General features: G+C 64.3%; 2 protein-coding genes across 9 annotated transcripts in view; one reads left to right on the forward strand and one right to left on the reverse strand.

The window, feature by feature from the left end:
- Positions 1 to 5,017: 5,017 nt before the first annotated feature.
- On the forward strand, positions 5,018 to 17,805 carry CLK3 (CDC like kinase 3). Of its 5 annotated transcripts, none has more exons than XM_077881920.1 (13): positions 5,018 to 5,159; positions 8,283 to 8,434; positions 8,986 to 9,202; positions 11,067 to 11,163; positions 11,440 to 11,506; positions 13,655 to 13,771; positions 14,314 to 14,480; positions 15,341 to 15,435; positions 15,516 to 15,645; positions 15,860 to 15,942; positions 16,429 to 16,508; positions 16,787 to 16,877; positions 17,394 to 17,805. In XM_077881920.1, the coding sequence occupies exons 2-13, from the start codon at positions 8,283 to 8,285 to the stop codon at positions 17,568 to 17,570; spliced, it is 1,473 nt and encodes a 490-aa protein (XP_077738046.1). In that variant the 5' UTR covers positions 5,018 to 5,159; the 3' UTR covers positions 17,571 to 17,805. The 5 variants fall into 5 exon arrangements, with proteins under 5 accessions (XP_077738046.1, XP_077738049.1, XP_077738048.1 ...); XM_077881923.1 differs by lacking the exon at positions 17,394 to 17,805 and adding an exon at positions 17,210 to 17,387; XM_077881922.1 differs by lacking the exon at positions 5,018 to 5,159 and adding an exon at positions 5,172 to 5,227.
- EDC3 (enhancer of mRNA decapping 3) overlaps positions 15,373 to 21,677 on the reverse strand; it is a 53,743-nt gene continuing 47,438 nt past the window's right edge. For 3 of the 4 annotated variants that reach the window (XM_077881916.1, XM_077881914.1, XM_077881918.1), the window contains exon 8: positions 15,373 to 20,580. In XM_077881916.1, coding sequence (XP_077738042.1) covers positions 20,228 to 20,580 — 353 coding nt within the window. In that variant the 3' untranslated portion in view covers positions 15,373 to 20,227. The remainder of the gene's footprint in view (positions 20,581 to 21,677) is intronic. The other variant, XM_077881917.1, reaches the window with a different exon arrangement.

The raw sequence follows: 21,677 nt of genomic DNA on the forward strand, positions 1-21,677 counted from the left end.
GCTCTGCAGCTCTCCTGCGGAGTCGGGGCAACCGCCACCTGGCGCCCCGGGCCTTCCTGTGCTCAGCCCCCCAGCTGCCCGTGAGGGGGCGCGGTACCTCCGAGGCCTGGGGTGTGCTAGTAGAAATGGAGCTGTCCGGGCACTGCAGGGGCCCCAGGTCACCCCAACCCACTTCCGGTGGCTTCTTTCCAAGTGGCACAGATGTGCTCGCTAGGTCTCACCAGCTGGGGAGGGGACTAGGGTGGAGATGCCTCCTCTGCGGTCCCCTACACACACGGGAGCCTCGGTCCCAGGCACTTCCACCGCTGACCACCCCGACTTGAGCCCCGCAGCTAGGGTCCTCTCCCCTCTGCCCCCAGCCTGGCCCTGGGCCGGCAGCAGGGCTTTGGCCACATGTGGCAGAGGCAGGACTTGCTGAAGCTGAAAGATTTCCCACACGCTGCCCCGAAAGGGCCCAAACCGGGACAACCAGGAGGACTGATCCCTGGGGAAGGGAGCCTGGCTTCGGCCACGTGAGTCAGGGTTTGGGGCTCAGGGCTGGAGGGGCTGTTCCAGCCGGAGGAGACGGGGCTGGCCCACCTCCTGCCCACAGGGCCACCTCGCCCAGCATGAGAGCCGGGCCCCCAGTCCAGCGGGGACAATAGGAGGGTGGGACCGAGCAGCACCCCCACCCCCGCAGCCCCTGGGGCCTGCACAGGGCCCTCTGCCAGCACCGCCTCCGAGGCAGTCACTGCAGCGGCCACCGGCGCTTCCCCCCAGCCTCCCGCTCACCTGGGGGGACCCCCCACTCCACCCAGTCACAGCTGCGCCTCCACCAGGGCTGTGGCTCCGTGTGCCAGGCCTGCGCTCGGGCAGCCCGCCCCTACCGCAGCCCCTGCTTCCCTCCTCCCCGGCACCCAACTCCTCCAGGAGGCCCCCCCTGGCCGCAGCCCACGGACGCTGCTCCGAGCTCCAGGCCTCGGCTCTGGACCGGGCGGCACCAGGCTGCACGCTGTCAACAAAGGATGCTCTTCGTGGGACCCCGAGTGCGGCGGTGCTGGAGCGTGCTGTGGGGATGTCCTGCTCCGGTCCGTCCCTCCTGGATGTTCTCTCTTCCTCACGGTCACCCGGCTTCGGAATCCCCCAAGGGCGGGGCCTAGACTCCCCTGCTTCTCTGCCCCCTGGCACAGGTGGGCACAGGCTTGCTCGGTCGGCGCCCTGCACACCCTGTGGGGCCAGCCCTGCCAGGGCTCTTGGGCCACCTGGGCAAGCATGAGCAGCTGCTCCTATAGGAAGGTTGCGTCCTGAGCCTGGGTGGGGACTCAGACTCCATCCAGGCCCTGAAGAGCGGGGGTGACTTCCCAAATGCTTGGCGGGGGCGGGGGGGGAAGGGGGTCCCTCTCTGGGCTGCACGGAAGCCTCTTTCTTGCCTTCTTCCTTCCCTGCTGCTGCTCCAAGAACGAAGGCCAGAGAATAGAGTATAAGGCAGGGCCACGTTCAGGGCCGTGCCCGCGTCCACTTAGAAGGGGCCCCGGGCCAAGGGGGGGGCTGTTGGCTCCTCTGCTCCAAACACAGCTGCGCCTTCTCCACCCCGCCCACAGCAGCAGGATCTGCCCCAGGACTGGGTGCCCTGGCTTGTCTTTCGCGTCCTAGTCTGGCCTCCTCTACTCCTGTCCCTGGGCCCCCTGGCCACTGTGCCTCTCCGGCTCCAGGTGGGCCAGGGGCGGGAGTGGGGTGCTGCCCAGGGCGCTGGTGAGGGCCGTCCCTGCCCCCGGGCGCAGCCGCGCCTGCGGACCCCGATCGAGCAGGCTGGCTCTGCTGTGATGAGCCCAGCCAGGGCCCGCCGCCAGCCCAGCATGGACCTGTGCCCTGGCTCACACACAAGGGACACAGCGCAGAGGGGGTGCCCAACTATTATCGCTACGGGCCCCAGATGTGTGGCCCTCCACTGCCAGCCGGACCTGAGGCGGACGGGCCGCTGATGGCTTTGGAGCTCCAGCAACAGGACGAGGGACGCTGTCGTGGAATAAGGGCTGGGAGGCAGGAGCAGACAGGCTGCCAGGTGGGTCCCCAGGGTGACCCCAGGCACGGGAGGGAGCAGGAGCTCTAGGAGGGGTCAGCTGCGGGCTGAGACCCCCCAGGTCACTAGGCTGTCACAGGGTAGCACTGCCCACACCCTCCCATGGGGCACGGGTGCTGGGTACCTCCCCTAGGACCTTCAGCTTGCATGAACCTTCACCCTCCTCTCCCCTGGGGACCGTAGCTTTCACCAGGGGCAACTGGGCCTTGAAGGGAATCCTTCTGTCCACTGGGCCAAAGCCAGCCACCTCCCTCGCTCCCCCCAAGTCTCCCAAGGCAGGGACCCCAGCCCTTCCTTTGCCTCCAGGGTGCCCCCAGTCACACCAGGTAGTGCACCACACACCTCCAGGGGGCGCCATTCGCGGAGGCGACACGCAGCACAGCAGCCCCGCTGGGGACCTGATTCCCATCTGTCTCCTTTGGAAGCCCAGACCTTGACAAGCCTTCTTCCTGGTGAGAACAAGACCCAGATGTGGGCCCCAGCCCTGAGCATTCTGGAGCCCTCAGCCTGGGAAGAGGACCCTGCTAGCTCAGGGGACGTCCCGGGGCTGTGGATAAGCAAGGAAGACTGCAGGGGGGTGCGGGAGACGGCTGGGCCAGGAGCCCCCCAGGGCCCCGCGGAGTCCCAGCTCGCATCCCGCCTCTGCAGCACCTGTGCTGCCTGCACAGCCGCCCCCGCCGGCCACACCCACGGTCCTTCTGACAGCCTCCGGCCGGCTCCTGGGCTGAGCACCTGCCAGGAAAGGGGGGGTCAGGCTTCGACCCGGCCCCGATGCCCCTGCACCCTTCGGTGGGCCTCCAGGAGCAGGCGTGCCAGGGGGACATGGGGCAGCCTCCAGGGCCACGGGCTCTGCCTCCGTGTGCGCCCCGGGGTGGGGCAGTCCTGCCCTCCGAGCAGCGGCTCCGAGGCCCCGGGGCTGAGTGCGCACCTAACCCTGACGGCCCCCTATAACCCTGACGGCCCCCTATAACCCTGACGGCCCCCTATAACCCTGACGGCCCCCTATAACCCTGATGGCCCCCTATAACCCTGACGGCCCCGGGGCCCAGCGTTTTCAGATTTCAAACCAACATCAGCCTCGACCCCACTAAGCAGATCTCTCGTCCAACGGCTTCCAAGCGCCGTGGGGCTGACTGGCCCGGCCACTTGCTGACCACCAAGCTCATTGGGCCTCCCCGGCTGGGGCAGCGGAACCGAAGCTCAGCAGGGGACGCCAGTTGCCCCAGGTCATGAAGCGGGACCGCTGCAAACTGGGCCCTGCTGCTCCCCCCCCCAGTACGAGTGTCCGGGACCCATGATTTAGCTCTAACGTGGGGGTCAGAAGGCCTTAAACCAGCTTAGCGCCTCGGCACGCCCCAGGCTTCCACAGCTTTGGCTGTACGATGGGGGCCCCGGGCGCCACCAGCCACCAGCCTGGCAACGGGACCGCTCAGCCTCGCTTCGCCTCTGGGCCGGAGCCTCGGGTTCCTACCACTGTCCTTCCGCCCACGGCCCCTGCCCCAGCCGTGTGGGCCCGGGAGAGGGAGCCCACTGAGGAGAGGCTCCGGGCCGAGCTCCCCCGCCCCCTGACTTGCTCGCTCCTCGCTCCTGTTCCCAGACTGGGGCTCAGGATCGCCGCCACCCGCCAGCCCTCTCCCTGCTGTCACCCGGAGCCAGGCCACATCCTTGCAGCCCCTCCGCGCTCTCTCCACGTTTCAGCACCTTGCAGGGCCTGACGACGGCCCCTGGCACCGGGGAGGGGGGCGGGCAGCACCCACTGCACCACGGCTGTGGGCCCGGTCTTCCCGCTAAAACCAGGCGGGCCCCAAGGGCCGCCCCCAGCGCTTCCTGGGAACCCGCACCTGCCTGCTTGCTGCGGGTGGCGGCGGCCGGGTGGAGCCGGTGCAGCCGGAGCGGACGAAGGCACAGCGCCCAGGGCCCGGACACGGGGAGGGGGCCTGGCTGTCCCTGCAGCGCCCACGGAGGCTTCCCGGGCTCCCCGCGCCCAGGCTCAAAGGGGAATTCACTGCCCAGGGAAGGCAAAGGCGGCCGTGGAGAGTCGAGGGGGCGGGGCGGGAGGCCGGGAGCTGCTGCCCGGCAGGCAGGGGCCGAGCCGGGGGCGGGAGCCGCTGCGGGTCCCGCCGCAGCCCCTGAGCCAGGCCGCACTCTCGCACCCAGAGAAGGCTTGGTGGGCGCGGGCCGCAGAGGCGCTGCTGGAGCCGGTCCCTGCGGGAGGGGCCGTGCGCTTCGCCCCGCCGCGTCCCCCCACTCCGCCTTCGCCCGCACCCGCGACGCTTCATCCCCCGTAGCAAAGAGGCTCTCACGGCGGGGCCGACCGCGCGGCCTGGGCACGGGGGGCGTCGAGGGCCCGGCCGCGGCCTCCTGAACCCGGGCCCCGCCGCACCCGGTGCCGCGGCACACGCAGAGCCGGGCCGGTCCGCGCCCTCGGGCCCGGGGCCGCCGCGAAACCGGGCGGGGCGGGGCGGGGCGGGGTGGGCTCCGCGGCGGGCCCCACCTCCCGGCCCCCAGCGCCCGCCGCCGGGCCGGCTCCCCGGTCGAGGCTCGGGGCCTACGTGCGTCGCGACACGCGGACGGCGGACCGCGGCCAGGGGCGGCCTCTCGGTCCCCCGGAACCAGTGCGCACGGCGGCGGGGCCGGTCCCCCAGAGCCGCCGAGGGACGGGCTAGAGAGGCCGGTTCCCCCCGCCAGAGCCTCCGAGGGACGGGCTAGAGAGGCCGGTCCCCGCCCCCCGAGCCTCCGAGGAACGGGCTAGAGAGGCCGGGTCCCCCAGAGCCTCCGAGAGACGGGCTAGAGAGGCCGGTCCCCGCCCCCCGAGCCTCCGAGGAACGGGCTAGAGAGGCCGAGTCCCCCAGAGCCTCCGAGAGACGGGCTAGAGAGGCCGGTCCCCGCCCCCCAGAGCCTCCGAGAGACGGGCTAGAGAGGCCGGTCCCCGCCCCCCGAGCCTCCGACGGACGGGCTAGAGAGGCCGGGCCGCCGGGCGGGGCCCGCCGAGCGCCGCGTCACGCGAGGGGCGGGGCCGCGCGGCGGAGGCCGAGCCGGAAGCGGAAGAGGCGCTCGGAGCGGGGAGTGGGGCCTAGCCGCAGCCGGATCCTGGGCCACGGTGAGTGCGGGCCCGCGGCGGCGGCGGGGGGTGAGGCGGGCGCGCCGGGCGCGGGCCTCTGGCCCCGGGTGGGTCCCGGCCCCTCCTCCTCCTCCTCCTCGGCCCGCCCCTGGCCGCGGCCCCGACCTCTCACCCCTGACCCGCGGCTTCTCCGGAGGGGCGGCCGCCGCAGACCGCGACCTCCGGGCCCCGCGGAGCCGGTGCGGGTGTCGGGCCGCGGCGTCTGAGCGCCGGGCGGCCGGGAGCGGGGTCCCCCCGGGGCCTGCGCGGGCCTCGGACCCTCCCGCGGCCCCTGCGCGAGGCCTGCAGGCTCCTCCCCGCGCCGCCCGGAGTTGGATCGCGGTTGAGGCCGGCCCCCCGCCCGGTGCGGCGGTTACGGGGAAGGGGCCCGGGGCCCGGGGCCGCAGGGGCGCCAGGAAGGGACGCGAGCGGGGCCCGGCGGCGGGGGGAGCCGCGGATGCAGCCGCCGGGGGAGCCGCGGGGGGAGCCGCTCCGGCCGGGGGAGGGGCCGGGCCGGGGCGCTCGGGGGCTCGGGGCGCGCTGGTTCCGGGCGCGGGCGCCCCGTTGCGGAGCCGGGGAGGGAGCTGCCTGCGCCGGGCCCCCGTCGAGGCGGGGCTGGCGGCCTTCCAGCTTCCCTCCTCCGTGCCCTTGAAAAGGAGGAGCGTTTCCCTCGGTGGCAGCGGCTCGGAAGGCGGCGGGTTTGAGGCCGCGGCGGTGCGGCGGCGGCGGCCAGAAGCAACCGGGGCGCTGGTGCGGCGGGCCCGGGAGCGTAGAGGCGCCCGCCGCTGCTCCGCTTGCCAGCCCGGCCTGGCTTCCTTTACGTGGTCTCCCTCTTCGCTGCAAGAGCAGAGCCTTCTGGACCTGACTGTGACCCCTAAGTAGCCGGCTTGCTGGGGTCTCAGAGCATCCGAGGTCGTGGATGAGGACGGTAGACGGGGGCATCTTGCTCCCAGCGCTTGGGTCTAGCATGCGTTGAAGGAGAGGCCACCTGCCCTGGATCCCTTGTGCGGTGCGGGGAGCGCTCCTCCTTGTCACCTCCTGCCAGGTGGGCCGGCCGGCGTTGTCTCCAGGGTTCAGGTGTGGTGACCAAGGCCTAGCGTGACTTGTGTCAGGTCCCGAGGCCACAGAGTGGCAGCACTAGGATTTAGTTGGGGGTTTTCTACCCAGGGCTCTTTCTCCTCTTGGAAGAGGCTTAAAAAATATATTGTTTCTGTCCTAACATAGACTCGGAGGTGTTACCTGGAATCTTTTTTAATCTTGCTAATGAAAGGCTGACTTCAGTAAAGCCATTTGACATAAAAGCAGGTATTGTGGAAGTGGCATAATTAAATCCTCGCAGAGCCCCAGGAGGGATGGCTGTTCCCTCGTTGCCAGAGGAAGTCGAAGGTCAGGGTAGTTGAATAGCTTGCCCGACGGCAGGCGCACAGCTGGCAGGGGCAGTGTTGGGATTCCGGCAGATCTGAACTTGTGTTCGGTTCACTGTGGTGAACATGGGTGGACACACGAATCCTCCAGGTCCCAGGAGGCAGTCTTGGGGGTGAGGTTTGAGGTCGCAGCGCTGGGGCAGCATCAGCCAAAAGTAACCACGGGGCGCAGGTGTGGAGGATCGCGTCCTCCAGCTCTGGTGCTTCTGTCCGCCTGGCCACCAGAGCATGCTCCACGTCACTCAGGGAGACGTGAGATCCTGCCCTCACCCCATAACTTGGGCGCCTGGCCTAGGGTAATTGCAGGAAAACAGTGAAACATTAGTCAGCTGGTCATCAAAACAGAAAAGCAATTTAAGCTCTTGGGGAGTTGTTGGTGATTTCACATAGTGTTTACCTCCAGGGGTTGCTGGGGCCTGGGCCTCCAGGTAGATAGGGGAAGAGCCTGCTGGTGGGGAGACGAAAGCAGCGATTTTCTCAGGGTCCTGGAGAAGTTCCCAGGGATTTAGTCAGACACGCCTGGTTGCCCTGCTCACCCACGAGGAGCTTGTTCAGACGCTTCTCATGAGATGGGGCAGCTCTGGTGGCTTTGTCCAAATGTGCTTGACCAGGCAAGCCCGGGACTGACCACCACTGGAGGTTGGCTAAGGCCCAGGAAGGGGTTGGGAGGAAGGCCGGCGACAGTCTCTGGCCCAGCCTCCCGACGCAGGCAGGGCTAGGTTTTGGGTGTGGGTGGAACAGGGAGTTGGCCTCACAGCCGTCTTCTTCAGCTGCTGTCTGATCCAGCCTGGCGATCTTCTGTGGCAGGTCTAAGTCCCACTGAACAGGGATGGCAAGGTAAGGGCCCTTTTGGCCTGCCTCCAAGCGCACAAGCTTGCCACACGCTCAGCGCCCCCGGCTGCTCCCGAGAGGAGCACAGGAGAGGGGACAGGAGCAGGGCGTCTAGACAAGGGGCACGTCCAGAGAGGCGAGGCACGGCCTGCCGCGGCACCGCAGCGGGTCAGAGGGTTCCAGGGGGTCTTGGGCTCTGAGGATGCTGGCGTCGGTTTACCAGTGCTGAGACGGAGTACGGAGTAGCAGGGGCTGGACGGCCCCCAGTCGGCGCGGGCTAGGGCCGGTTTGTGAGACCCTTTGCGTCGCCTGCTCCAAGGGCAGGTCTCGTTTCTGCCCGTGGCTCCTCACACTGACATGTGGTCTTTGCTCCCTTGAGTGAGGTCCAGTTCAAGGCCTCGGCCAGGCAACTTGGCCTCAGACTTAAGGGCTTTCACCCTTTGCTCCCGAGTGTTGGCTCCCTGCCAACCGGCCTGTGACTCTGGCCTCTGGCTTGACAGACCAGTCCCTTCTTAGAGCCGCACCGACGGGAGGCTCTCCTCCCCTTGGCCTTGGTCGCCGGGGAGGTGCTCCCCAGCCCCCCTTCTGTCTCGGCACCTGTGCCGGTCCTCCGGGTGTCCCCGGGCACTCAGGCCCCCAGGCCCGCGATGCTGTGCTGGGGAGGCAGCTGTTTGTTCGCTGGCAGAGAAGGGTGTTGCCCGTTGTGTGCTGTCTGACCAGTGTGACCTCAGAGCTCTTTTTGGCTCCATAAACCCCTGGGAGGGGCTGCCCCCAAACACAACAATGGGCCTCTTCTCCAGGAGCGCCTTGGCCGAGCAGCCCCACGCCTTGCTGCCCGCTGAGCAGGGCTCTCTTTCTCGTGGCCTAGATGCATCACTGTAAGCGATACCGCTCCCCTGAGCCAGACCCGTACCTGAGCTACCGATGGAAGAGGAGGAGGTCTTACAGTCGGGAGCACGAAGGGAGACTGCGGTACCCGTCTCGAAGGGAGCCTCCGCCCCGGAGATCTCGGTCCAGAAGGTGACAGGGGCCTAGGTGGGAGGAAGGGGCCCCATCCCTCGGCGGGCTGGGGAGACAGCCTGGAGGCTGCTTTGGGGCCGGCCGCCTCTGCCCCTGTCCCCCGCCACACACGCCCCCCATCTCAGCTGTGTTCCTGGGCCCGGGGCTCACTGCTGTCCTGCTGCCCGTTTCCCTGTCCTTGAGCCTTCCTTCCCAGACGTGTTCCCCATTTTCTAGGCCAGCATGTCCCCTGCTGGCTTCTGAGCTTCCCTCAGTGGGGTTAAGAACGTAGCCTCCATCTCTTCCAGAGCTGGGTCCCTGGTCCTGTCTCAGTGGGCATGGGGACCCCCGAGGCCCTTCATGCCACTCACCTTCCCCGGAGCTCTGCCTCCTGCCGGCAGCGTTGGGCCTCATGCACACGCCCTCCCCTCCCCCCAGGTCTACATGCCTCTGCTCCAAGCCTTGTGAGCTCTTTTTGGGAGCCTCACCACACATCTTTTGCCCAGAAGCAAACCCCGGGCCCGTGGGAGGAAAGCTCCCATCTTACCAGTGTTCCCGTCTCCCTCTGGCAGCCACGACCGCCTGCCCTACCAGAGGAGATACCGGGAGCGCCGTGACAGTGACACGTACCGGTGTGAAGAGCGGAGCCCATCCTTTGGAGAGGACTGCTATGGATCTTCACGTTCCCACCATCGTCGGAGGTCCCGAGAGAGGGAGCCGTACCGGACACGCAAGCACGCCCACCACTGCCACAAACGCCGCACCAGGTCTTGTAGCAGCGCCTCCTCGGTGAGTGGTGGCCAGAGTGTGCTGGCTGGGGCTTAAAGGCCTCCTGTCTCTCTAGCCTTCTCTCAGGCTGGCTGGTCCGGGTGAGTACTGCCAGCCCCACGCACGCGCATCGGGTGTGCGTTCATGTGTGTGTGTCTGTGTCGTCTGGTCCAGGTGCAGGGCTGAGTAGGAGGCCCGGCCGCTCCGTCTGCTGGCCCATCGGCAGTGGTAGCGGGGGGCTCTGGTTCCGGCGCTGGCTGGCCCCCGGCCTGTCTCTGTCTACACGCTGCTCTGGGCACAGGCCACGTGGTGCGAGTGGCCGGGGACACTTAGGGAACCTGATAGGGCTGCTGGTATGTGGTTTGGAGCTGCGCGGCCTGGTCCTTCCCCACCCCGGCGTGGCCCACGCACAACGAGCTCTCTCGGGTATGGACAGCACCCACCTCCGAGGTCTCTCTTCTCCACACCCCTTCCCGGGGGCCTGAAGGCTGGAGCGCACACGGGTAGGGAGGTCTGCCTGGCAGCTCGGACTGCGAGCTGCCCTCTGACCTGCAGCCAGGCCCTCTTCAGCCTCGCCTCTTCCCGGGAGGGGCGGTTGAGACCAGGAGGACGTGCTCCCCATACGACGGGCCACCTGACCAGGCGGCTGAGCGGCCTGCGGCCCAGGCCTTGTCCAGTTGCGGGCCACCTGCCAGGAGCAGGGCCTGCCAGTGGTGGTAGCGCCCAGGTCATCTAGATCTCTGCCGAGCCCGGGAGTGCACACGGCCCTCGGGCCCCTGCGAGGAAGGCCACTTGTGTGTCTGTCAGGTTATGTGCTGTCTTCTCTTCTCCTTCCCATCCCTCTTCCCTCCCGCCGGCCAGGAGGCCCCCCGAGGAGTAGTGGTGCAACCGGTGCAGGGGCCAGGCATCTCTTCTGCTCAGCTTTCCTGTGACTTCCTTGAGTGGCCACGGGTTGAGGGTTGACCGCGGGCAGCCCGCGTGGCCCAGTGGCCTCTGTGCACATTGCCACGTTCTGCTGCAGGACGGCGGTGCAGGTCTGCAGCTCTGCTGCTTCTCTTTTTGGTGCCCCGTGTCATCACGAGGCTCAGGATGGCCTGGCTTGTGAGTATGGTGGGTGCCAAGGCCAGGGCAGGAGCTGGTGTGGGGCCTGTGTGGGCCATCGTGGTAGGAGGGCGACCGGCCCAGAGGATCCCGGGCTCCTTCCCTGCTCGAGGCCGGTGGCACGAGGGCTGCCGACGGAAGGCCGTTGCTGGTGGCGATGTGAAGTCTGGCCACGGATGCCGTCGGGGGCAGGTAGCAGCTTGGCTCTGTGTGGCAGCTGTCGGGCATGTGCAGGGCTGCGTGTGCGAGCGGAGGCAGGCAGCGACAGGCTGGGCGTTCTGCGGTGGAAGCCAGAGCGGCCTCTGACCATTCCGGACGATCGGGCCCGGGCTGAGCCGGCCACCTTCTTGCGCCGTTCTCACTGCGTCTTCACCCCGGCTGGATCCATCACGGGAGGGCCCGGGAGGGGGACACTCGGCGAGAAGGGAGTTGGGACCGTGGCTCTGCGCGTGGCCTGGCCCCTCCGCAGCAGAGGCTGGTCGTCTTTCTGAGCGTTGGCGGCGCCCTTCTCTTAGATAATGTCCGAGTTTTCTTTACATACCTGTAGCTGTTTTTACTTTTCTGTTTTTGAAGTCAGTTTGTGTCTTGACGTGTCCCTTGCAATATCCCTATCGTTATATATGCTGTGTGCCTTATGAAATGCTGGGATCTGGAAAATCCAACCAACCAACCCACCGGCTCCTCACCGTCTCCACCTCTGCCTTTGACTGACACCTCAATCTGTCAATCGGAACCGCCTACCATGCGATTGGTCGGATGGCGTTTCGGGGGGCGGTGCATGCAGAGAAGCCAACAGAGCAGTAAGCGCAGCAGCCGGAGTGTGGAAGATGACAAGGAGGGCCACCTGGTGTGCCGGATCGGCGATTGGCTCCAAGAGCGATGTACAGCCACCTTTCGTAAAACTTTACCTCTCTACTTTCTACCCCCTTGTTAGACGAGACCTCTCCTGCCCGGAGGGGCCTCTAGTGCGCGTGGCGCCTTTGCGGGGCCACCAGTAATTGCCTGAATGACACAGACGCTAGCAACTTCTGTTTTTAAGAGTGTAGCAGTGAGAGACAAACCTTTTTTGTTTTTGAGAATTTGAATGCTGTGAACTTGCAGGAGCTGCCGGCCCTCTGCCCTCCAGGCCCTCATGCCCTGCTTCTTTTCTCTCCTAGATGAGATCGTGGGGAACCTGGGCGAAGGCACGTTCGGCAAAGTGGTGGAGTGCTTGGACCACGCCAGGTGAGCGGTCGTCCTGGGAAGAGCTAGCCTGCGGTTCCTGAGGGTGGCGGCAGTCCGAGCCCCCGTGTGCTTTCCGAAGGGCGGCGCCATAGCAGGGTGCTGGCCCCCGCGTGTCGGGCTTCTGCTGCTCCCCTGGAATGGGGAGAAGTTCCGGGGCTCCACAGGCACGCGGCATCCCCGCCCAGGGGCGCTGCTGTGGTGGCCGTGACATCTGCACGGGGCTGGGGCCCTGGCTCTTCTGTGGTCGGGGTCGGCTTCCTGCCGTCCCTGCGGGGCCTGAGGACACTGCTGGGCCGAGAGCAAGCGCGAGCCCGCCCTCTGGGGCCTGCCTGAGAGGCTGGGCCCGTCCCTGTTGGGAGAAACAAGACTTGGGCTCTCACCTTGCGGCCACTGCCGCCTCGGGGTGGCCAGCGTTGACCGTGGGTCCTCTGAATGTGTTCGGGTGGAACGGGGTGATACCTGTGTGTGTTTGGGGACCTCTGGGGAACCTTGCTGCCTTCCAGATTTCATGCCCCTCCACCTTAGTCTGGGAGACCGCCTCCTGGGCGCCCCGTCTCCCTCCCTTAATGGCAATGTCATTGGTTTGGTGCTCTGGCTCCCAAGCGCGTGTGACCGTGCTGTCTCATTGGAGCTGCACGCTGCCTGTTGTGACCTTTCCGCTGTAGTAGAGGTGAAGAGAGAGGCTCAGGGTTTACCTATATCCCCCGATTGTCGAGTGGTGGTGCTGAGTACCCCCAGACGGGGCTCAGAAAGGACGGCCGCCCTGTGGCCTCCACATAAGGTGGTGACAGCGACTAACAGGAAATCTCCTGGGCTCCCAGTTCCAGTTTACAAACCCCTCAGACCCAGTGGGCCCAGGTTAGGACTGGAGCCAGAGGGCATAGGGACACGTAGGCCATACTGTGACCAGATACGTGCCAGATCTGCGAGCTGGGCACATGGGGGCAGCTAAGCTCTCTGGGCTGTGCCACCCTGAGTAGATAGAGGGGAGGTAAGAGTCTGAAGTCACTAAGGGGCAGGCACAAGGCTCCCGGAGTTCCTGGGGGGTCCAAAGGGAATTGGCTGTGGGGTTGTGAGGAGGAGGTAAATTCTTCCGGAGAGGAAAGGGGGGATCCTCCGAGCCATGGAACCCTGGCAGTGGCTGCCTGGGGACGTGATGCGCTCCCGGTGTTGAGCATCAGACTGCCATTGAGGGATCCTGCTCTAGGAGCCTGCAGCAAGTGGCCTTTGCCTACCCTCAGGATCTGGGGAAATGGGATAGGGAGAGAAAACCAGTGTGTTCTCCAGAAGATGCCTCTGCCCTGGGACCTGTGAGCCTTCTCTTAGGCACCAGGGCCAGCCTTCCAGAGGCCTCAGGGGGCCACGTCCTTATGAGCCAGAGCTGTCTCACTCTAGTTCCCCATGGGCTTCTGAAACCGGGGTGTCCCTTACGGATAGCTGTCGTCCCCTGCTCTGCTGGCATTCTGCGGTGGCCTGCCGGGCGGGGCTGGGGCTGGGACGCCCGGAGCAGGAATTCTTAAAAGTCCTCAGTAGACACTGAAGGGGCCTCCTGGCGCTCTGTGGTCTCGGGTAAATGCTGTGGCTGGTTGGTAGGCAGGCTGGGGTGGGGGCTGGAGTGTAGCAAAGGGCCCCGGGGACTTGCGGTGAGAGGACCCTGCTGCTGGCACCCTTACCCTCTGGCCAAGGCTTCATCCCATCCTGGAACCCCCACTCCAGGGGGAGCTGTTTGCCCAGCCATGGAGAGGCACTTAGGAAGGTCAAGGGGTGCCGCAAGGAGGTTGTGGCTGGGGTGGCCTGGCCAGGTCAGGGTGACTGGCCTACATACAGGCTGGGTCACCGAGCGGGCTAGGCCTCTACTCCACTCTCGCTCTCCTCTGGGAGCCCGAGGTGGCTGCCATCGGATAAGCCCAGGCTGGCAGGGACTAACAGACGCCAGGGGACCTTGCTGCTGGGAGAGCGAGGTGTGGCGTTGCCTGCGGGCAGGCCGGGTGTCGGGTGTCTGCGCTCTTCTGAGCGGGTCCTGTTCCTGGAGTCCCGTCCCGAAAGCTGTGAAAGCTGTTTGCCAGCAGTTGCCGGATTGGGGTGGAGGGTGGGGGGAGGGGCTAGGGACCTTCTCGTGAGAACCCCTGCTTCCTTCCCGGCTCCCAGAGGGAAGTCTCAGGTTGCCCTGAAGATCATCCGCAACGTGGGCAAGTACCGGGAGGCCGCCCGGCTAGAAATCAACGTTCTCAAAAAAATCAAGGAGAAGGACAAAGAGAACAAATTGTGAGTGTCAGGAGGGAACAAGGGGGAAGCTTCCAGTGGGGATGGCGTCCTCAGCCCCGTGGCCTGGACCCCCCCAGCTGTGTCCTCTCCCTACCCATGGAGCCGGGGCAGCTGGGCCAGCGAGTCCTGCTGGTGGAGCTTGGGGTTGCCATCCAGGTCCCCCCATCCATCCTGTGCACTGAGGCAGGCCTCCCAGGCCCGCTTCCATAAATAGGGGCCCGTGGGTCACGGCAGGGGTCAGGCAAGATGCGCCCCCAAACTGTTGGGCCCCCACATGGTCAGAGAGCTCCAAAGGAGAGCCAAGAGCCGCTCTGGCACACGCACGCTGGGTAGTCCCTTTCCTGCAGACTCGGGAAGCTCAGGGGGGCTGGAGAAGGGATGCGCCATTCCATCTCTTCCTGAGGTGCGGGGATGGTGGCCGGGGCAGGACAGCTCGAGTCAGACCCCCCCGCCCATAGCTGCCCCAGGGGCAGCGACCAGCTTGAGCGAGGGCCGGGAGCCAGCGCCACCGAGGCTGAGCCCCGCGCACCATTCTCCTCCAGCCTGTGTGTCTTGATGTCGGACTGGTTCAACTTCCACGGTCACATGTGCATCGCCTTCGAGCTCCTGGGCAAGAACACCTTCGAGTTCCTGAAGGAGAACAACTTCCAGCCTTACCCCCTGCCGCACGTCCGCCACATGGCCTACCAGCTCTGCCACGCCCTCAGATGTAAGCGTCCACGCTCCACGCGCCAGCCACGTGCGCCCGCCAGCCGACCTGCGGGGCCCCGAGGGCTGAAAGGCCTTCGGGTAGGACTCTGGGGTAGGGGGCTCCTGAGCCCTCCCATGCCCCGGGCTCTCAGGCAGAAGGGGGCGCAGCTCCAGAACCAGCCCAGCCACTAGGCCCCGCTCATGCCTGTGGAGGATGGAAAGGCCGCGGCCCGACTCGTAGGCCCCACGCACACCACGCTGCAGGACGTGGTGGTCGGCACGGGCCGGGCTCCTGCACAGGTGGAGGGCGGGCCTCAGAGCTAGGCTGCACGGGGTCGGCTCAGGCAGAGGGCACAGGACGCACACCCGAGCTGGCCGAGGGGACCTGGCACGTGATGTCGGGGAGGAGACAGGAGCACGAAGTGGCGGGTGCCACCACTGGTGGGGCGGGGGCTGGAGGAAAGAGGTGGATGTCTCCCCCGGGCTGAGGGATGAGGAGCAGCTCCAGGGCCGGCCCTGGGGTGGTTGCTGGAGTGTTCTGTCTCTGTCATCTTGATACTTAGTGACTTTTTCCCAATTTGCCCCTGGCCCGCCACCAGTACCGCAGCTGGTGCTGGGGAGAGAAGCCCCCCCCCCCACCAGCTGACGCTGCAGCTTCGGGGAGACGGGCCGAGGAGGCCGGGCCTCCACCCAGGAGGTGGAGGGAGGTTCTCTAAAGGGAGGGTGTCCGTGCCTGCCCCTCTGGTGAAGACTCGGAGCCAGGCGGGGCCGCAAGCACAGAGAAGTCAGGGAAGCCCGGCCGGCCTGGTCTGCGGCTGGCGGGGGCCCGAGGGCAGCCAGGTTCTCAAGGCCCGGCTCCTTCCGCCCTTGCCTCCCCAGTTCTACACGAAAACCAACTGACCCACACAGACTTGAAGCCAGAGAACATCTTGTTTGTGAATTCGGAGTTTGAAACCCTCTACAATGAGCACAAGGTACGGGTCGGGAGAGGCAAGACCTGCTCTGGGGTGGGTCACCCGCTGGTCAGACTCCTGACCCGACTCCCTTGCCTCAGAGCTGCGAGGAGAAGTCGGTGAAGAACACCAGCATCCGAGTGGCTGACTTCGGCAGTGCTACCTTTGACCACGAGCACCACACGACCATCGTGGCCACCCGTCACTATCGCCCACCTGAGGTGATTCTTGGTGAGTGACCGTGTGGCCCCAACTCTGACCACGCGGAGGCTTGTTGGGAGGGTTAGGACTGGAGGCAGGGAGGTGCCCGCCACCAGCGGCCTGTGTCCCTGTGGGCGCTGACTGGACCTCACCGGGAAAGGGTCTTCTCTGGGTTTGGGCAAGAGCCGGAGGGCAGCTGACCTGTGACCGGAGTCTCCTGTTCTCTCCCCACGCTGGCTTTCAGAGCTGGGCTGGGCACAGCCCTGTGACGTCTGGAGCATCGGCTGCATTCTCTTTGAGTACTACCGGGGCTTCACGCTCTTTCAGGTGAGGCCCCCCCCCCCTGGTGCAGCACGTGGGCCCTGCTTGGGCAGGCTGCAGGGGCTGGGTTGGGCAGCCCCGCGACCACCCACCCATCGGCACAGGTGGGATGCCCGGGCTCCTGAGGTCGGCGTAGTGGAGCGCTTGGCCTCCAGATGGAGGACGGGGCGGGGGGGGCACAGCCTGTGTGAGGGTGCAGAGAAGGGCAGGGCACGTTCCGGGAGGAGTGAGCAAGGGAACTGGAGACAGGTGCTCGCTGATGGACGGGTCTGAGAGGCCCTGGGGCACGAACTTGACCCTGAGAGAAGGGGCTGGCGGCTGCCACCGGGTCAGAGGCCAGGACTACTGCTCACTGATGGGTTCCCATCTCGGGGGGGCAAGAAGACACTTGCCCATCTTTTTTTTTTTTTTTTTTTGGTCCGTCCCTTACCTCCTGTGAGGGGCTGAGGCTCGCACTGAGCCTTGCTTGCTCTATTCCCGAAACCCCAACAGACCCATGAAAACCGTGAACACTTGGTGATGATGGAGAAGATCCTAGGGCCCATCCCGTCACACATGATCCACCGCACCAGGTAAGGCCCTGGTGGCAGCCTCCGGGCTGGCCGTAGGCCACTGGCCAGTCTTCCTGGGACGTCGTGGCTCCCCCAGACTCCTAGCAGCCTTCCCTCCCGAGCACCACACTGTGTGACCTGGGAAACCACCCGCGCACACATTCCCGCCCTGCTCGGTCAGGCCAGCTAGGATCCTGCACCTCGCTTCGCGGCCACTCCCGACTGCCACTGTCTTCTGCGACCTCCACCCATGACTTGTCGCCCTGCCACATCAACCCCTTCTTTTCTTTCACTTTCAGGAAACAGAAGTATTTCTACAAAGGGGGCCTGGTTTGGGATGAGAACAGCTCTGATGGCCGGTATGTGAAGGAGAACTGCAAACCTCTGAAGGTCAGTTCCTGGCTTCCCCCAGCTCAACTCCTGCCGAGGAGACCCCAGGCCCTGGGCAGACACAGCAGAGACAGGCCGGGCAGCTAAAGGCTGCCGGGGGCTGGCCGAGGGGCCCCTCCCCACAGGGTGGCTCTGGATGTAATTGGGGAACCACCAGAAGAGCCAGATGTCAGAGACCTGCTGCCTCCTGCCCTCTCTCCTCTCAGTTTTGGGAAGAACTAGGCGGGGCTGAGGGGGAGGGAGGACCTAGACATGGCCCGGAAGCCTCTATCAACGGCATTCGGTGCTCGGACCCGTGAATTCTGCAGAGGTGATCTCTACCCACCTGTCAGGACTTTGCATGCGGGGGCAGAGGCACCGCGCCAAACGCTCTACACAGGCGTGAAAAGAAAGGAGCCGCTTGCTGTCAGGAGGGCAAAGTAGTCCTCCAGGGAGGCGGCACTGCCGCCTCAACCCGTGCAGCAAGGCTTCCCACGAGCCTGCCGTCACACTGAGGCGCCTTGTGTCCCTGAGCAGAGTTACATGCTCCAGGACTCCTTGGAGCACGTGCAGCTGTTTGACCTGATGAGGAGGATGTTAGAATTTGACCCTGCCCAGCGCATCACACTGGCGGAGGCCCTGCTGCACCCCTTCTTTGCTGGCCTGACCCCTGAGGAGCGGTCCTTCCACACCAGCCGCAACCCGAGCAGATGACAGGCGTAGGCCACCGCAGGAGCCGGAGAGTGGGACGGGGCCACCCGGCCTTTTCTCCAACCCCCACCACCGGGCCCCGGGGCCAGAGCCACCCAACGAACAGTGCAATGTGAAGGAAGGCAGGAGCCTGCAGGGGACGAGACTTGACGCCCGCCCAGCTGCCAGAAAGCACAGATTTGCCCCAAGCTATTTATATGTTGTAAAGTTATAATAAAGTGTTTCTTACTGTTTGTAACCCCTGGTACCAGTGTGTCCGTCTCCAGGCTCCTTGCCATCCCCACTCCCGGCCTTCTTAATAAAGTCTTTCTTAGCAGTTCAGCTTGTGGAGAGCTAAGTGTGAACTGGGCTGCCCAGAGGAGCGGGGTGCCCCCCCCCCCATGCCCCAGGCCCTGGGGAAGTGCCCTGAGGTGCTGGGGCCTGGCTGGGCAGTAGCCAGTCTCCCCTCCTCCTGGCCCCGTCGCCAGCCGGCACTTCAGGGCGTATCTGCCCAAGAGCCGTGGCTGACTGAAGGCTGGCGGACGGGGCCTGACCAGCTGGGCTCCTGGGCCCAGGCGGCAGCTCCAGGCCACAGCCTGCACAGCAATTTACCAGAGCCCAGGCCTCCGTCATTCAGCTTTATTTTAAGTGCTGGTTTTTGGTTCCCCAAGAGCTGCAGGAGTGGTAGTCCTGACCACCTGGCTGGGGACTGGGGGACAGGACGGGACGCCTCTGAAAAAAGCTGAAGGCAGAGGAACCATGCTGATCTTTAAGACCACCAGGAAAGGCCCAGGCTGGGGGCAGGAGGAGGCTCCAGAGCCTCCCACAGGGAGAAGACAGGCCCAGGAACAAGCTCCCCGTGGCCCCTGACCAGGCCCTCGCTCCCAGGGCTGCTGCAACTTACCCACTGCAGCGCGGAGTCCGCTGGGCCAGGCTCCTCAGGCTCCTCTTCCGCTGTACCCAGCGCGGGGAGGCTTACCAACAGGCAGGCACCCACAGTCTACTGGCTGCTTACTGAAAATGCCCGTAACCCAGCACTGCTCCTCAGACTGTGGCCCTGCCTCTACAGAGAGGGCTCCATCTTGGAGCTTCTTGGCCCTGAGAGTGAGCAGAGGTTCAGGGAGGATACACACAAAGCTCACAGTCTCTGGCTGCCTCCCACTGCTGGAGACAATTAACATTTGAGGAAGAATGGGAGGAAAAGAGGGACCAGCCCTCTGCCCTGCCTCATCTGCTCCTGGCTATGCTCCTATGAGAAGTGGGAAGTAGCCTGCGACAATCCATGGTACCAGGGCCTACCCTGTGTCCATATTCCTTGGCGAGCCCTCCCACTCACCCCCTTAACCAGAGTGAGTGGGCAGAAAGCAGAAGCCTGAAGCCCTGAAAACGGCTTTAGAGCATGAGCTTTTTGCAAGGGCCCCTGGCAGGTACTCTAGGGTATGGCTCGTGTTCTGAAACCAGCCTCCAAGGCCTAATCATGTGAGGTCCAAGGGCTTTCCTGCCTTAGGATCTGAGCAGCAATGTGTTCCTATGGCTGAGACCCACCAGCTAGCTCATCTAGAACTAGCCTCATTTTGGCATCTTTGAGAGGGCGCTGGCCCCAAGCCTACTCATCTAGAGTGGACAATCAAAAAGGGTTCAGAGCCTAGATGGGAGGGACTTGTGTCCTGCTCTGGGACAATAGCTGCAGAGGACCATTTCAGGGGAAAATGGGGGGGCAGAAGAAAGGGGGGGCATATGTGCAGGCAAGGAGGTAGGGGCAAGGTAGTGGTGGCCTAAGACACAGAAGCACCAGGGAGCCTCTTCTGGCTCAGCACCAGGCTCCCCCAGGGACCTCCCCAATACTGAACATTAAAGCTGCACCCTGAGGGCTCTGGCCCCAGCTAGAGAGGGTATGGGGCTGGGGGGCACTGCTGGCAAGATGGGCACTGTGGTTCTACAGTAACATAACCTCATACTACGTATGCAGAAAACAGAAAAACAGTATAAAATCCCAATACAGTAAAACCATCCTGATGCCACCCCCTTTCCTGCCTCTCAGCGTGATGGAGTGGAAAGGAAGAAAGACCCTTGAAAAAAATCCCAGCATAAAACTTGCATCAGCTCAGGAGAAAGGGTCAAAAGCCTCCAAATCAGCCCCTAAATCAACTTGCGGCAGGACTCTGGGAAGGCCGCCTCCAAGCCCTCGCCAGGAACGGAGTGCGAGTCTGCCCTCTAGCGGGGCAGCTGCAGCACAGCCAGTTTGACATGATCAGAAGGGGGGGGGGGTGCAGAAGCAGGGGACACGGAGCCAAAGCAAGTACAGGGCCCCAAACAGGACCCGCCCCACCCCGCAAGGTGCTTGCTCAGGCCCCAGTGACTGTAAACCTGAAACACAGTCCGTGAGTGAGCTGCCTAAGTCTGTAAACAAAGCCCCATCCAGCCACGCAGGGGGCCAAGGGTCGAGATGCCTAGAACCACTCAGCCTGCTGCCCACCCAGCACACCCACACACCTGCCCTGGCTACAGGCAGGTGACAGGTCATTTTTAAATATGATCTGTTCTCTCACAGAAGTAACAAATCCAAAAGCGAAAAAATTTAACAAGGTCCATGAAGCTTCACATCCTTAAGGCGTTCGTTGTCAAGTTCAGTGTGTCCGGAGCAGCAGGGGACCGCAGGGTCTAATTTGCCCAGAGCCCCTCTAGGCCGAGTGCAATGGAATGACAAACTTGCAGCCAAAGGGGGAGTGGTAGCTGATGCCCACCTCCTGGAATACCTGCTGGGGGAGGCCGATGTCGCACAAGTAGATGCGGCCTGCACGCTCCCCCAGTGGCAGAGGCAGGCCCAGGGCCAGTGACCACTTGGCGTCGATGCCCTGTTCGCCTTCATGCACAGGAGGGTCTATGCTGAGCACTGGCGCCCGGTTCCGGTTGGCCCAGGCCACAGCTGCCTTGTACCAGGGCTGGTCCCGCAGGAAGGCATTTTCGGGGCAGTCCAGGCAGTTGATCACTAGATCCACAGGGCTAGTGGGCAGATCTGCGGGAGAAAAGAGCACTATATGGGAATCGCTATAAGCAGAGAGCAGCCCAGGTGGGGACTGGAACCCAGATGGCCCCAAGGGTGTCTTGTCCTGACACCACTCCAAGGACTTGCCACAGGCTGGCTTTCTCAAGGCTGGGCCAGGCCTCTGGACCTCTGCGGCCCGGTTGGCCTAGGCACCAGAGACTGAGGGCATGTCAGCCCAGTGGACCATTGTCCTCACGGAGTCCCCAGGCTGAAGTAGCATCCTGCTGGCCATGCAGGCCATCTCCAGGAACAGCAGATGCACATCCAACTAACTCCCTGGTACACTATGAGCTCTGAGAATGGGGCGCTGACTGCCAAATCAGCCCTCACAGGGAGCCCTGCCCAGAGCCCAGAAGAAATGGGCTGACTGTCATTTGCTGGCTGGCCCAAGAACTGGAAGCAGGCCAGAACGCACCTATTTACTCTACCTCGAGCTAGCCGCCTCACCGGACAGGAGCCAGCCCGGCTTTGCTGCACCCCGCCCCACCTCATGAAAATGGGCTCTCCTTGCAGCCCACTCTGAGGGATAGGGAAGGAATCGACCACTTCTCCAGGCATTTAAAAAAGTTTCTCTGATCAAACCACGCCTCTCAGGCGGCATAAGAACAGATGTCTCAACAACTATGTAAGTCTTGGGATCCCTGGGTGGCACAGCGGTTTGGCGCCTGCCTTTGGCCCAGGGCGCGATCCTGGAGACCCGGGATCGAATCCCACGTCGGGCTCTCGGTGCATGGAGCCTGCTTCTCCCTCTGCCTGTGTCTCTGCCTCTCTCTCTCTCCCGCTGTTACTATCATAAATAAATTAAAAAAATTAAAAAAAAAAAAAAAAAAAAAAAACTATGTAAGTCTTGACCAGCTTAAGAGGGTAATTGGAGAAGAGGAGAAATCAGACCAACTCAAGATCAGCATCTTCAGACTTGGCTCCTGGAATTGAAATAGGAAGGCTTTTGGGTAGCCAGAGGATGAACTGCCTATAACACGGTATCGTGTTACAGATCTCAAGCTACGGAACCCACGCCAGACCCCCTTCCTGGCTAAAGTAATGAGATTTCTTAATTAGGGACTCATGGCTTCCTTACTTAGAGC

Source organism: Canis aureus, chromosome 32 (genome assembly GCF_053574225.1).
Source record: "Canis aureus isolate CA01 chromosome 32, VMU_Caureus_v.1.0, whole genome shotgun sequence".
NCBI lineage: Eukaryota > Metazoa > Chordata > Mammalia > Carnivora > Canidae > Canis > Canis aureus.